The 14,038-nt window shown below is 44.3% G+C and overlaps 1 protein-coding gene across 1 annotated transcript; it reads left to right on the top strand.

Moving 5' to 3' along the window:
* The first annotated feature begins 10,936 nt into the window (after window positions 1-10,936).
* Window positions 10,937-14,008, top strand: LOC123097775 (uncharacterized). Its single transcript, XM_044519598.1, has 4 exons — window positions 10,937-11,560; window positions 11,658-12,629; window positions 12,721-12,804; window positions 12,892-14,008. Exons 1-4 carry the CDS (start codon window positions 10,958-10,960, stop codon window positions 13,459-13,461), a joined length of 2,229 nt encoding a protein of 742 aa, XP_044375533.1. The 5' UTR covers window positions 10,937-10,957; the 3' UTR covers window positions 13,462-14,008.
* The last annotated feature ends 30 nt before the right edge of the window (window positions 14,009-14,038 follow it).

Raw genomic sequence — 14,038 nt, forward strand, 5'->3', positions numbered from 1 at the left:
ATTAAAACCACATAGACACTCGTTTCGAGCTACCCCCCGAAAGCGCTTTCTTTAGTGCCTTTGAGCTAGGCATGATAATTTTTGAAGATGCTCACAAGCAAACATTTTTTTTTGCGGAAGTGCTTACAAGCAAACTTGGATCATTGCTATTGTGAATCACAAACATGAGCACGGAAAATCACAAGGTATACACATTTAAGTCTAATCCACTTCATATGCTAGTGCAAGTGGGAGACTTTTGAAAATATGTCGTAGAGGCAATAATATTTGTATTATTTATTTCCATGTTTATAGTTAATGTTTATATTCTATGCTATAACTATTATGGTTCTTGAATATGTGATTCCGCGGAAAACACATAAGCACGCGTAGAAGCATAAAAGGTGAAACCTGATTCCTAGTCTTGCCTTTAGGACTAGCTCAAGTGTCATAATGATGATTCTGTTTTCCTAATAATGGGATATGCTAATAAGATTTGAGAGCACAATGTTAGTAGAACTCTTGTGTTGAATTGACCCAAGTTGTTTGTTATATCTAAGAGATTATATCAAGTCACTCCATACCGGCAACTTACAAGTTCAACGGAAACGTATGAGGAGAGACTAGATAGGTCGAGACTGGTATTTGCTCCCCTGGCGATGGAGAGATATTCTTAGGGCCTCTCGGTATGATGGCATCCATCATCGTCTGGTGAGACATAGGTGACTATGTCACAGGGATGCCGGAATACAACAATGGGAAAGAAGAACAAAACCGGTAACGAGGAGACAAGTACAGTGAGCATGAGAATGACTCACAGGGACACTGATATATCTCACCTCGGGTTTTTAACGTATTCCGAAGCAAAGGGAATAGCATATGATAACCAACGGTTCACTCGAATATCACTCATGTCAGTATAGGGATCAATATGGATGTCCACGGTTCCGCTATTAATCATTGAATGAAAGGTGTTTTCGTTCATGTCTATATTTTACCGAATTTGTAGGGTCACACGCTTAAGAGATTACGACCTGTTGAGTTCTATAGAAGTTAGGAATATGAGAACATATTACCCAAATAGTTTTGGGAATAAAAGAATTCTTATCGAGTGGAACGAGAAGAAATTCGGGATTATCTGAAGTGTTTCGGGTATCGGGAATTAATATATAGGTGGAACTTGTTTCCAGGTACTTAAATATGAATTATAAAGGGCTACAATATTATTATGGGGTCCCGGAATTTATTTAAAGTCAACGGGTTAAAGAAAATGCAGAAAGGCCTATTAGGGGAGAGATAATGGGCCCTAAAGCAAGAGTGCTGCCTCTTGAGCACTGTGTTGGTTTTCCCTTGAAGAGGAAAGGGTGATGCAGTAAAGCAGCGTAAGTATTTCCCTCAGTTTTTGAGAACTAAGGTATCAATCCAGTAGGAGGCCACGCACGAGTCCCTCGTACCTACACAAACAAATAAATCCTCGCAACCAATGCAATAAAGGGGTTGTCAATCCCTTCACGGTCACTTACGAGAGTGAGATCTGATAGATATGATAAGATAATATTTTTGGTATTTTTATGATAAAGATGCAAAGTAAAATAAAAGGCAATAAAAATAGCTAAGTGTTGGGAGATTAATATGATGGAAAATAGACCCGGGGGCCATAGGTTTCACTAGTGGCTTCTCTCGAGAGCATAAGTATTACAGTGGGTGAACAAATTACAGTTGAGCAATTGACAGAATTGAGCATAGTTATGAGAATATCTAGGTATGATCATGTATATAGGCATCACGTCTGAGACAAGTAGACCGACTCCTGCCTGCATCTACTACTATTACTCCACACATCGACCGCTATCCAACATGCATCTAGAGTATTAAGTTCATAAGAACAGAGTAACGCTTTAAGTAAGATGACATGATGTAGAGGGATAAACTTGTAACGCCCACGATGCGGCTATATCTCCCACGTGTCGAGGCATGACTTAGAGGCATAACCGCATTGTGGTTTTGTCGCAAGAAGGGTCATCTTCACACAATCCCATGTAATGAACAAGAATGGGATAAAGAGTTGGCTTACAATCGCCACTTCACACAATACATAATAAATTCATACATCATTCAAGATACACACATAGACCGACTACGATCAAAGCCAAAAGAAAAGAAGACAACCCAACTGCTAGATCACCGATCGTCCCAACTGGGCTCCACTACTGACCATCTGGAAACGAAACATGGTAACGAACAAGGTCTTCATCGAACTCCCACTTGAGCTCGGTGGCATCGCCTGCACTGGTCTCATCGGCACTTGCAACTGTTTTGGAAGTACCTGTGAGTCACGAGGACTCAGCAATCTCACACCCGCGAGATCAAGACTATTTAAGCTTATGGGTAGGAAAGGGTAAGGTGGTGAGGTTGCAGCAGTGACTAAGCATATATGGTGGCTAACATACGCAAATAAGAGCGAGAAGAGAAGCAACGGAACGGTCGTGAAGCTAGCAATGATCAAGAAGTGATCCTGAACTCCTACTTACGTCAAACATAACCCAGAAACCGTGTTCACTTCCCGGACTCCGCCGAGAAGAGACCATCACGGCTACACACGCGGTTGAATGCGTTTTAATTAAGTCAAGTGTCAAGTTCTCTACAACCGGATATTAACAAATTCCCATCTGCCACATAACCGCGGGCACGGCTCTCGAAAGTTTATACCCTGCAGGGGTGTCCCAACTTAGCCCATTATAAGCTCTCACGGTCAACGAAGGATATTCCTTCTCCCGGGAAGACCCGATCAGTCTCGGAATCCCGGTTACAAGACATTTCGACAATGGTAAAACAAGTCCAGCAAAGCCGCCCGATGTGTCGACAATCCCGATAGGAGTCGCACGTATCTCGTTCTCAGGACACACCGGATAAGCGAAGCGTACAGGTACCGACGTAACCCAAGTTGCCAAGGGATGGTCCCGCACGGTGCTCTAGTTTGGACCAACACTCCGAGGAGCACTGGCCCGGGGGGGTAAAATAAGATGACCCACGGGAGCGCGACTCCCAAGGGAAAAAGGCTAGGCGAGGCAAATGTAAAAACCAAGGTTGGGCCTTGCTGGAGGAGTTTTATTCAAAGCGAACTGTCAAGGGGGTCCCATAAATCACCCAACCGCGTAAGGGACGCAAAATCAAGGAACATAACACCGGTATGACGGAAACTAGGGCGGCAAGAGTGGAACAAAACACCAGGCATAAGGCCGAGCCTTCCACCCTTTACCAAATATATAGATGCATTAATAATATAAGAGATATTGTGATATCCCAACATAAACATAATCCAACATGGAGCAATCTTCATCTTCACCTGCAGCTAGCAACGCTATAAGAGGGGCTGAGCAAAAGCGGTAACATAGCCAAACAACAGTTTGCTAGGAAGGGTGACAAAGGTTAGAGGTTCATGGCAATTTGGGAGGCTTGAAGAGTGAGTGAATAGGTAGCGCAGCATAGCCATAGAGCGAACAACTAGCAAGCAAAGATAGAAGTGATTTCGAGGGTATAGTCATCTTGCCTGCAAGGTTCTCAGAGTTGTCGAAAGCTTGATCCTCGTAAGCGTACTCAACAGGTTCCTCGTTCACGAACTCGTCTCCCGGCTCTACCCAAAACAAGAACACAAGCAACGGAACCACAATCAATCACGGGAAATGCACAAGCAACATGATGCAATACATGAATGATATTCAAGATATGATATGCGAAGCATATGCGTGCTCCGGAAGAAAAATGATGAACAAGGCAGTAACTTGGCAAACCAAGCATGCCACTGGAAAGATGAGATGATTTCGGTCGAAATTGATATAAAGATCACCGGAAACGGATGCACGGTTTGCAAATGGCAAGCAAAACAAGAATGACACGAATCTGCGATTAACAGCATGATAGCACTTAGAATGCAACAAGTAACAATGCTACAGCACTCCAACATAGCAACAAAGCATATGGAAGTAATCTACAGGAGATGCTTGACAAAAGATGAACACTGAGCTATGGCTAGATCACACCACAGCAGGTTCAAACAAGCATGGGAAAAGTGCAAAAGATAACAGGTTCACAGACTTGGTGAAATTACTGGACATGGCAGAAACAGCATCAGGTAGCAATGTTCAGAGCAAGAAATCAACATGCTACAAGAACTTAACATAGCAAAACAAGGCATGGCATGAATCTACTAAATGCATATGACAAAAATCCCTTACTGACCATAAGCCAAAAAGGATCAGAAGATATAATGGCAACCATGTAAACATAGCAAGTTTCGTTATCAGGTTTCAGACTTAGCAGAAAACAGAGCATGGCAGTAACAGTATTATGAAGGCATCTTTGTGAGCTTGATGCACTCATCACAAAGCAATGCATGACAAAACAAGCATACCTACAGCAAGATGGCATGCTTATGAAGCTATCCATGGCAAGAGCAAATACATAGCATGTATGAAACAACTACAACAACCTTGGCAAAATTGAATAACACGTAAACAATCTGCCAGAAATATTTTATGGCAAAAGTAGAGCAAGATTGAGTCATGCTAGGGCACTCCGGCGCGGGCACGGCGGCGCGAGGTGGCGGCGAGGCGCCGGGCGGAGGCGACGGCGGCAGGGCGTCGCGGGGGCCGGCGGGCGGCGACGCCGGTGATGGGGCGCGGCGGCGCCGGCGCGAAAGGTCGGCGAGGCGGCGGGCGGCCGCGGGGAGGAGGGCGCCGTGGGCCGCGGGGGCCGGCCACGGGCTCGCCGGGCCGCGGGCGGCGCGGGGTACGGCCCGCGACGTGGCGCGCTGTGATTGGCTGGGCGCGGCGGTGCGTTTTGTCCGGCGGCGGCGGACGCGTCCGGCCGCGGAGAAGGGAAGGGGACTAGGGTTTGATCTGTGAATAATTTCGGAGAGGGGAGGAGTTTTATAGGTAGAGGGAGTTAGGAGACTCCAAATTGAGCACGGTTTTCGCCCACACGATCGTGATCGAACGACACAGAGCATGGAAGAGACTTAGAGGGGTTTCTGGGCTGTTTGGAGTGGGGTTTTGCTGCAACACACAAAAAGGACTTTGCGGTTACCCGGTTAACCGTTGGAGCACCAAACGACCTCCAAATGGAACGAAACTTGACAGGTGGTCTACCGGTGGTATACCAAGGCCACTTGGCAAGACTCGGTCCATTCCGAGAACGTTCAATACCCGCCCACGAAAAGAAACAAGAGGGGTGCGCCGGAGGAGGTGGGAGTGCCGGATTGCAAAATGGACAACGGGGAAAATGCTCGGATGCAAGAGACGAACACATATGCAAATGCAATGCACATGATGACATGATATGAGATGCATGACATGAACAAAATGCAAAACGAAAACAAAACCCGACCACGAAGGAATATCATAACACATGGCCGAAAATGGTAAGAGTTGGAGTTACAAATATGGAAAGTTACATCCGGGGTGTTACAAAACTCATGCAGTATGATATAAACCCCATCTTGTTATCCTCGATGGCAACAATACAATACATGCCTTGCTGCCCCTACTGTCACTGGGAAAGGACACCGCAAGATTGAACCCAAAGCTAAGCACTTCTCCTATTGCAAGAAAGATCAATCTAGTAGGCCAAACCAAACTGATAATTCGAAGAGACTTGCAAAGATAACCAATCATACATAAAAGAATTCAGAGAAGATTCAAATATTGTTCATAGATAAACTTGATCATAAACCCACAATTCATCGGTCTCAACAAACATACCGCAAAAGAAGATTACATCGAATAGATCTCCACGAGAGAGGGGGGGAACATTGTATTGAGATCCAAAAAGAGAGAAGAAGCCATCTTGCTAATAACTATGAACCCGAAGGTCTGAGGTAAACTACTCACACATCATCGGAGAGGCTATGGTGTTGATGTAGAAGCCCTCCGTGATCGATGCCCCCTCCGGCGGAGCTCCAAAAAAGGCCCCAAGATGGGATCTCACGGGTACAGAAGGTTGCGGCGGTGGAATTAGGTTTTTGGCTCAGTCTCTGATAGTTTGGGGGTACGTAGGTATATATAGGAGGAAGAAGTACGTTGGTGGAGCAACGTGGGGCCCACGAGGGTGGAGGGCACGCCCAGGGGGTAGGCGCGCCCCCTACCTCGTGCCTTCCTGGTTGATGTCTTGACGTAGGGTCCAAGTCCTCTGGATCACGTTCGTTCCGAAAATCACGTTCCCGAAGGTTTCATTCCGTTTGGACTCCGTTTGATATTCTTTTTCTGCGAAACTCTGAAATAGGCAAAAAACAGCAATTCTGGGCTGGGCCTCCGGTTAATAGGTTAGTCCCAAAAATAACATAAAAGTGTATAATAAAGCCCGATAATGTCCAAAACAGAATATAATATAGCATGGAACAATCAAAAATTATAGATACGTTGGAGACGTATCAGAGAGCAGCGTTACAAAGATCGAGCTCCATGGAGCTAGTGTTTTCAAAAAAAACAAAAATATTCTACAGATACATATGTATATTCTTCAAGTTTTTATAAAATTTCATCAGCTAATTTGATTATTTGCATACTACACAAAAAAACAAATATCTGACACAAATACAACAAAGAAAAAGCCTATTTTAATCACATATGAATATGTATGTTAATGAAAATTTATACATGTATATTACAACTATATGTCTACATGTATACTTTTTCAGATTTTTTTTAGGTATAGAAAAAGTATTTTCTCTAGAAAATAAAGGGCTTTATGGAGCCCGGCCTTTGCTTGCACGTTTTGGCCCTAAGACCCATTAGTGGAGGCGCCCCAATGGAAGGCTAAATTGGGAGGTGGAGTTGGACTCCATCTCCCCTAGGGTCGGCGCATCGGGAGGGGAACCTTTCCCCAAGTCGGCCACCCATCCCCTCTCCTCTATACCTATATATACTAGATGTTTTGATCCCTTTGAGACACAAGTTTCTTCTCTAGTTCTCTCTAGTTGATCTAGTTCTAATTTAGACTTGATCTAGATTAGAGCTAGTTCTAGTTTTATCTTATCCTCATAATAGAGAATACCCGTGAGGTTCTCTTCTCGCTCCTCTAGTTCTTTTGCGATCTCTAGGTCTGAACGGCAAAGCGCTGCCGGATCATAAAGTCCGTACGTGTGCAATCCGAAGAGAGGTCGTGCTTCCGGCTTTCGGCTCGGGGATCTTTCGTTAACGGTTCGAGGGACTTCATCAACGATCTACGCCAACTCTTCTGCCATTGCAACTCGTTGATGGTAACGATCCGATCTATACCTCTTAATGCATCTTCATAGTGTTCATGGGATCTTGATCGTAGGACGATTTTTTTGTACTACGTTTCCCAACACGTGCCCATCTGGGGAACACACATACGTACGGGAAAACCCCCAACTCCTAACAACCGATCCTAAAAGGACGCTAGGGGGACTTAAAAGGCCGTTTCCACTGACGGCAGCCGCAAGGCTGTGCTGGCGGCTTCTTGCTGCCACCGGCGAGGCTCCTGAATGAGCTACTGCCTCTCCATGACTACATCACCACGGCTCCACCTTCATCACGGGTGCATCAAGCAGGCGAGGGACTTTGCCCATGTCTTCGATGGCCACGACCATCAAAGGTACTAATCACACTTCTGATCCATAGAAGGTGTTCTAATTAGGAGATCAAGATCATATTCACGTTAATCCTAAAGGCTTACATTTGTACGCATCAGCCTCCTCCTGCCTCTTTCCAAAAAGAATTAGGGTTCCTCTGCCTTCCGCCGGTGTTGATATCGATCCGCCTCGTCTCCGGTAGCCTTAGGGCCATGGGGACATGGTGGATCCCGGGCCTTGCCGTCGGGAGGGCTCCGTTTTCAAATCTTTCCTGGAGTTTTGTTAGGATTTGTATCTTGCTCAGGAAGGCGGGACGGCGGCGGCTTCCTGAAGATGGAATAAGGTTCTTCCTGCCTAGCCCCTGTTTCGGTGGCGCGTCTATCATCATTGGTGGGCGTGTGGAGGTGTGTCTCCGACAGATCTGTCTTTGGTGGATCTGCTTGGATCTGGTCGTCGTTCGTCTATGTTCGTGTGTCTTCACGTTGGATCATTCCGATCTACGCTACTCTTCATCGGCGGCGGTTGTTGTTCTGGTCTGCTGGTCCTATGGGGCCTTAGCACGACGACTTCCCGACTGTCTACTCCAACAAGTTTCGCCCGACTTCCTTCGGCTCGCTTCAGTGCTTATACTCGTCGCTAGGTGGTCTACGAATTTGGATGTGATTTTTATAATTTCTGGTGTTCGTTGTACTTCCGGGATTGAAGATGATAGATCGAAAGTTTTCCCCTAAAAATTTATCTTAAAGGCTTGATTTTAACACAAATATGTCGAAAACCATCGGATTTTATATAAAAATTATCAAAGTATGAATGAATATTCGCCTGGTTGTTTAAATATGCATTTTTATTATTATTAAATTTTGACCGAAATGCAACCGGACATGCGGCTAGCTTTGAATGTCCGTTTCTCGTATTAGTGTCCGCTAACTGGTCTTCTGGTCCACAGATGGTTGCGGTGTTCGGTTTGCGAGTCGGCGCTGAAGATGCCCTTACAAGTTTGAAGTTTGAAGCTGGTAAAAGTAAAGAGTCGAACGGCCGTCATGACATATTGATTGGTTACTGATCACAACTCAAGAATCACCTAAACAAGCACGTGCAACGACAGACAGCAACCCTGAACACCGGCATCCAGGCTCCAGCTCTACTTGAAATCAACGGTCAAATGCCCATTTCGCCGATTTCCCCGCAAACGTAATCTTTGGAGAGAACAAAATGCAATTCGTTTTTTTTAAGGGCAACCAAGCCAATTTTGGCCAGCTTGTCTCACACTTATGCGTCGATTCAGTGTATGGAATGGAACATGAATACGTTAGCATTTCGAAAGTCTTTGTTCGCTTCAAAAGATACAAGTAATCGCGCACGCACGCGCGAAATGCCAAGAGTGAGTAAATCCAGCGATATTGACACGATGTTCAGTGCGTGTCAAGCTACGTATGCCAATACGCCATGGCACCTGTTTGACTTTCTTTGCCTTGCCTTATCAGTTTTTCACTTGCGCACGAGCTCATCCGGCCACGCTGACTTTGACCAAAGATCGCGCTATCTTGTTCTTGCTTGACCAATCCAGCCGGTCAAGCTTTGTCCACTGGATCATGGCGACAACTTTAGTAGTAGTAGTAGTACCTACCGATTTTCCGATTTTTAAGTTGACGGTGCCGACTGCAGACGAGTTGCATATGGTCATTACGTGCGTTCGGCGTCAACGACCGGCCGACTGGATCCAGGTTTTGGAGTGTGAGTTCAAGAGTAAAATGCATCAGTGCATCCTCAACTTGCTGGTTAGGACCAAAACGGTCCTCAAACTCTGTAACTGCATCATTACAGTCCTAATACTTGGTCATACGGTGTGAGTACGGTCCTCGAATTTGGTCCATCGGTCCTAGAGTTCGTGCATCATACGAAATCGCTGTACAGAGGCGTATTGGGTCGGCCACGTCAGCTAACGAGATCGGCGGCAGAATCTCTCATACAGAATCTCTCATCTGCTCGCCCCTGTTCGAGTTTTTCCCCTGTTCTTGGACGTGGCGGCAAGGGACGGCTGATCGGCGACGGTTGATCCCCATGCGAGCATCGGGGACAGCGGAGGAACGCAGGGCCGCATTCCCGTAACTGCAGGCGGTGGTTCATGGCCGCGACGGTCGGCCCCATACGACGCCATGAGAAAACGGCGGCACCCACGTACGGTGAGTGTCAAACTTCCTACGGATTTGCCTCTGAAAATTTTGCCTCTAAAAAGTGTTTTCCACTAGAGTAGGCAGTGGTTTGGTGATCCCCCATGATTTATGCGTTTATTTGGTGGGATTTGACGCACATTAGCCTAGGGTTTACAGATTTGTAGGGTTTTCTGAAACTGAATGTCTGAATTAGTTCAATTTTGCTCTGTTTGCAGCGAAAGACAGTGATTTTTTCACTTTGGAGTTCTTTCATGGAGGATTTTTCCATGGCAGTGGAAGAAACAGGGCCTATCTGAATGGGAAAAAGACTTGTTGATTTTTGCGACATTCAGTGTGTATGCATGAAGATGCTTGAAGATTTGATAGAGCATATTGGGTATGAGATGGCTGGTAGGGTTTCCATGTACTGATTGCTACCTGGTTCTCAATTGAATGAAGATGGTGCAAGGCTGTTATCTAAGGAAGAGGATGTTGTTGACATTGCGAGAATGGTAAAAAGAGGGCACCGGTATTTGATGATTTTTATGGATCATGAAGACAGCTACAGTGGTGGTGGAGGACAAGCATGGAGTGATGTGGTTGCTACTCCATCGGCATATTTACCTCCTGTTATCAGTCCTAAGAATAAAAGCATTGGTAATGTTAGTGGTGAAGAGGAAAGCATAGTTGATGGTAGTTATGTTGACGACAACACTCTATGTGAGGGCAATGAATTTGCGAGCATTGAAGAAGTTGTTAGGTTGAGGCCAAGAGCAAAGCAAGGTTATATTGATGAAGAAGGATGTGGCAGTGATAATGATAGTGAAGATAGTGACTATGTTCCCGAGATTATAGATAGTGATTATGATTTGGAGGATGGTGACGAGGACTTGGCGCAGGAGCAACTACATTCTGTTAGTGATATGAAAGGGAAGCAAGTGGTTAAAGATTGTAACTCTGAAGATGAGAAATTAGAAGCTCCGGAATCGGATGAGGATGAGATGAAGTTCAATTTCAAATCTTTTACAGCTGAAGATATGCATGATCCAAAGTTCATGTGGGGCAACTATTCTCATCAATTGATTTGCTAAGAAGAGCAATCAGAGAGTATAGTGTGAAAGAGAAAGTGAGCATCACATTTCCCAAGAATGATAAAACTAGGATTGGTGCTAAGTGTGAGGATGGATGTCCATGGTATCTTTATGCCTCATTGGACAAAAGGACAAATTCAGTTATGGTGAAAACCTTCAATGGTGTGCATCATTGTAGCAAGAAGTGGCAAGTGAGGGCATTTACTGCCAAGTACATTGCTGACAAGTATGTGGAGAAAATAAGAGCTAATGAGAAGATAACCTTGAAGGGATTGGCAGCACTTGTGCAAGAAGATTGTAACATGACAATTAAAAGGGGGAAACTAGGGAGGGCCAGAGGACTAGCTTTCAATATTATATATGGTGATGAAATAGCACAGTGCAACAAGTTGTGGGACTATGCAAATGAGCTAAGGAGATCCAATTCAGGAAGTACATTTTATTTAGACCTTGATGAAGATGGTAAGTTTGAGAAATGCTACTTTTCCTTTGATGCTTGCAAGAGGGGCTTCCTATCAGCTTGTAGGCCTATTCTTTTCCTCGATGGTTGTCATTTGAAGACACAATACGGAGGCATCCTACTTAGTGCAGTAGGAATGGATCCCAACGATTGCATAATTCCTATTGCACATGCGGTGGTTCAGAGAGAAGATACAAAGGCTTGGAAGTGGTTCTTGACAGCTTTAAAGAAAGATCTTGGTATTGTGAGAAGTGCTCTTTGGACTATCATGTCCGACAAGCAAAAAGTGAGTGTGCCTTTGCTATATTTCAACTTTCTCCTGTCGTACAAGGGCTCTTTGTAAATATTTATTAATACTTGCTTTATGAATTTACTTATGGCAGGGTCTAATAAAGGCAGTGGGAGAATTGTTCAATGGTTCCCCACATAGATTTTGTGTCAGACATCTTTGGCAGAATTTCAACAAAAATTTTAAAGGTGAGGCCCTCAAAAACCAACTCTCGAAATGTGCTAGAAGTAGTACTGAAGGGAAATTTAGACAGAATATGAATGAAATGTTGGTTCTAAACAAAGAGGCACATGATTGGCTAGAGGAGTTGGACCCTCCAACATGGGTTAGGGCATTTCAAAATGAATTTCCTAAGTGTGATGTCTTGTTGAACAATAACTGTGAGGTGTTCAACAAGTACATATTGGATGCAAGAGAAATGCCCATAATCAGCATGTGCCAAAGGATTAAAGGACAGTTGATGGGAAGAAATCATAGCAAGCTACAAGAGGCCTTGAAGTGGCCCGGTACTATATGTCCAAAAATAAGGAAGAAATTGGACAAAAATGTGGAATTTGCTAGAACTTGCTATGCTTCACCAGCTGGATTGGGAATTTTTAATGTGAACGATAGAGGCGTAGACTACGGGGTTGATTACCAGTTGAGGAAGTGCAGCTGTAGGAGATGGGATTTGTCTGGCATTCCATGCAGCCATGGAGTAGCTGCTCTTAGATATGACAACATCAATCCAGAGGATTACGTCAACTCATGCTATTCTATTGCAACATATTGCAAGGCATATGAAAACATTATTATGCCATGCAAAGATATTAGTGAGTGGAGTAAAGGAAGAAGGAGGAAGAACAGGAGAAAACAACCAGAAGAGAAACAGGGGAAAAAAGGAGTAAAAATTACAAGGGCAGGAGCAATAATCCATTGCGGTTATTGTGGAGTTGCTGGCCATAACATTGGTGGGTGCATGGACTTCAAGTTAGGGTTAAAACCAAAGAAAAAGTCTGAAAGGGTTAGAGTCAGGGCAGAGCCTGACGTTTCCTCCTCAGATGAGGAAGAAGCACCTATAACCCAGGTGAGGCCCTATATCTAGCTGCATGGACTTCATTATTTTATTAATTATTTCTTTCAACATGTGAAAATTCTCCTATTTTTACTGTTTGCAGGAACAGAATCAGCGGACAGAAGGTTTAATTCAAGAGCCACTATGTGTGTATCAACCTGAGATAATTACTATTTTAACACAGGAGGTACTTACAATAATTTGTTTTCATTACACATAACTAGTTCATGTACAAATGTTTCATGTCTGATCCTAAATTTGCGTTCTATATCAGAGAGAAGCAAGCCAGAGGGAAGAAAGCCAGAGGGAAGCAGTTCGTCAAGGTCCATTACCAAATTCCGTTTTCATAGAGGAGCACATCATGTCTCAGCCACCGGTTGTCCCTACTACTGCAACGAAGGAGGGCAACGTTCACAGGAAAAGAGAGATTCTAGCACTGGCAAAGTTAAGAGCTGCAGCTGAGAAAAGAGAAGTTGCAGACCAAGCAAAGTTTGAAGCAGCTATGGCAAAGTTGAAAGGAGAAGAGGACAAAATTAAGCTTGCCGCTCAAAAGAGAAAGGAAGAGTTGGAAGCTAAGAAACAAGCAACTGAGGAAAAGAAAAAAGTTATACTAGAGGAGAAGAGACTTGCTGCAGAAGAAAAGAGAAGAGCTATTGAGGAAAAAAAGAGAAAGGCCCAAGAGGAGAAACTTCAAATGGCAGAGAAGAAAAGGCAAATGATGGATGAGAGAAAAAGAAATGCCGATTTAGCAAAACAAAAAAATGCCGAAGAGAAGAGAAGGATTGCACAGGAGAAAAAATGCTTGCAAATACATCACACCAGCAGGAGGAGGCAGCTTTTCTAATACATCAAGCAGAGGAGTTTGAGAGGCAGGAGGGTTGGAGAATTTTTAAAGAGGCTGAGGAGGCTGCTAGGCAAAAAGCTTGGGAGCAGCAGAATAATCAGCAAGGCACAGCAAGGAATGAAGAATGGGAGCTGCGAAAGAGGAGAGCTGAAGAAACAAACAAGAAAGCCATGGAGGACCAAATGGTCGATCAAGCAATGAAGCATGTCATGCTGGAGGAACAATTGCAAGAACGAGCTGCAGCAACTAGTTCAAGAGTTGAGGAGGCAAGGTTTAATCCATGCCCAGTTGAAGGAAACAAGACAAAGAAAAAATCTGCACCTACCAATCAGAACATGACATGTTTTAAGAAACCTAGAAAGGTTAACATGTTCGATGAATTTAGGTGAAGGGATGTCAAGTTGGAAATGATATTCATATCTTTTTGTGTTTCTGCTTATGATCGGGTGCAGAACTTGTAGTGGCAATGTTTTGCTTATGATCATTGTGCTTATCATGGAGTGCAAGAGGTGTCTTTTCATTAGGAAACTACTATTGCAGACCTTAATTACTCAGATTTTGAACTTAAGTACTATTT

Source organism: Triticum aestivum, chromosome 4D (assembly GCF_018294505.1).
Source record: "Triticum aestivum cultivar Chinese Spring chromosome 4D, IWGSC CS RefSeq v2.1, whole genome shotgun sequence".
NCBI classification, from domain to species: Eukaryota; Viridiplantae; Streptophyta; class Magnoliopsida; order Poales; family Poaceae; genus Triticum; species Triticum aestivum.

Excerpts from the sequence above, each read along its gene's own strand:
- LOC123097775 (XM_044519598.1), top strand. The coding sequence starts at position 10,958 with ATGGTGAAAACCTTCAATGGTGTGCATCATTGTAGCAAGAAGTGGCAA. Across the intron at positions 11,561-11,657 it reads TCATGTCCGACAAGCAAAAA|GGTCTAATAAAGGCAGTGGG; the intron begins GTGAGTGTGCCT and ends TACTTATGGCAG. Across the intron at positions 12,630-12,720 it reads AAGAAGCACCTATAACCCAG|GAACAGAATCAGCGGACAGA; the intron begins GTGAGGCCCTAT and ends TACTGTTTGCAG.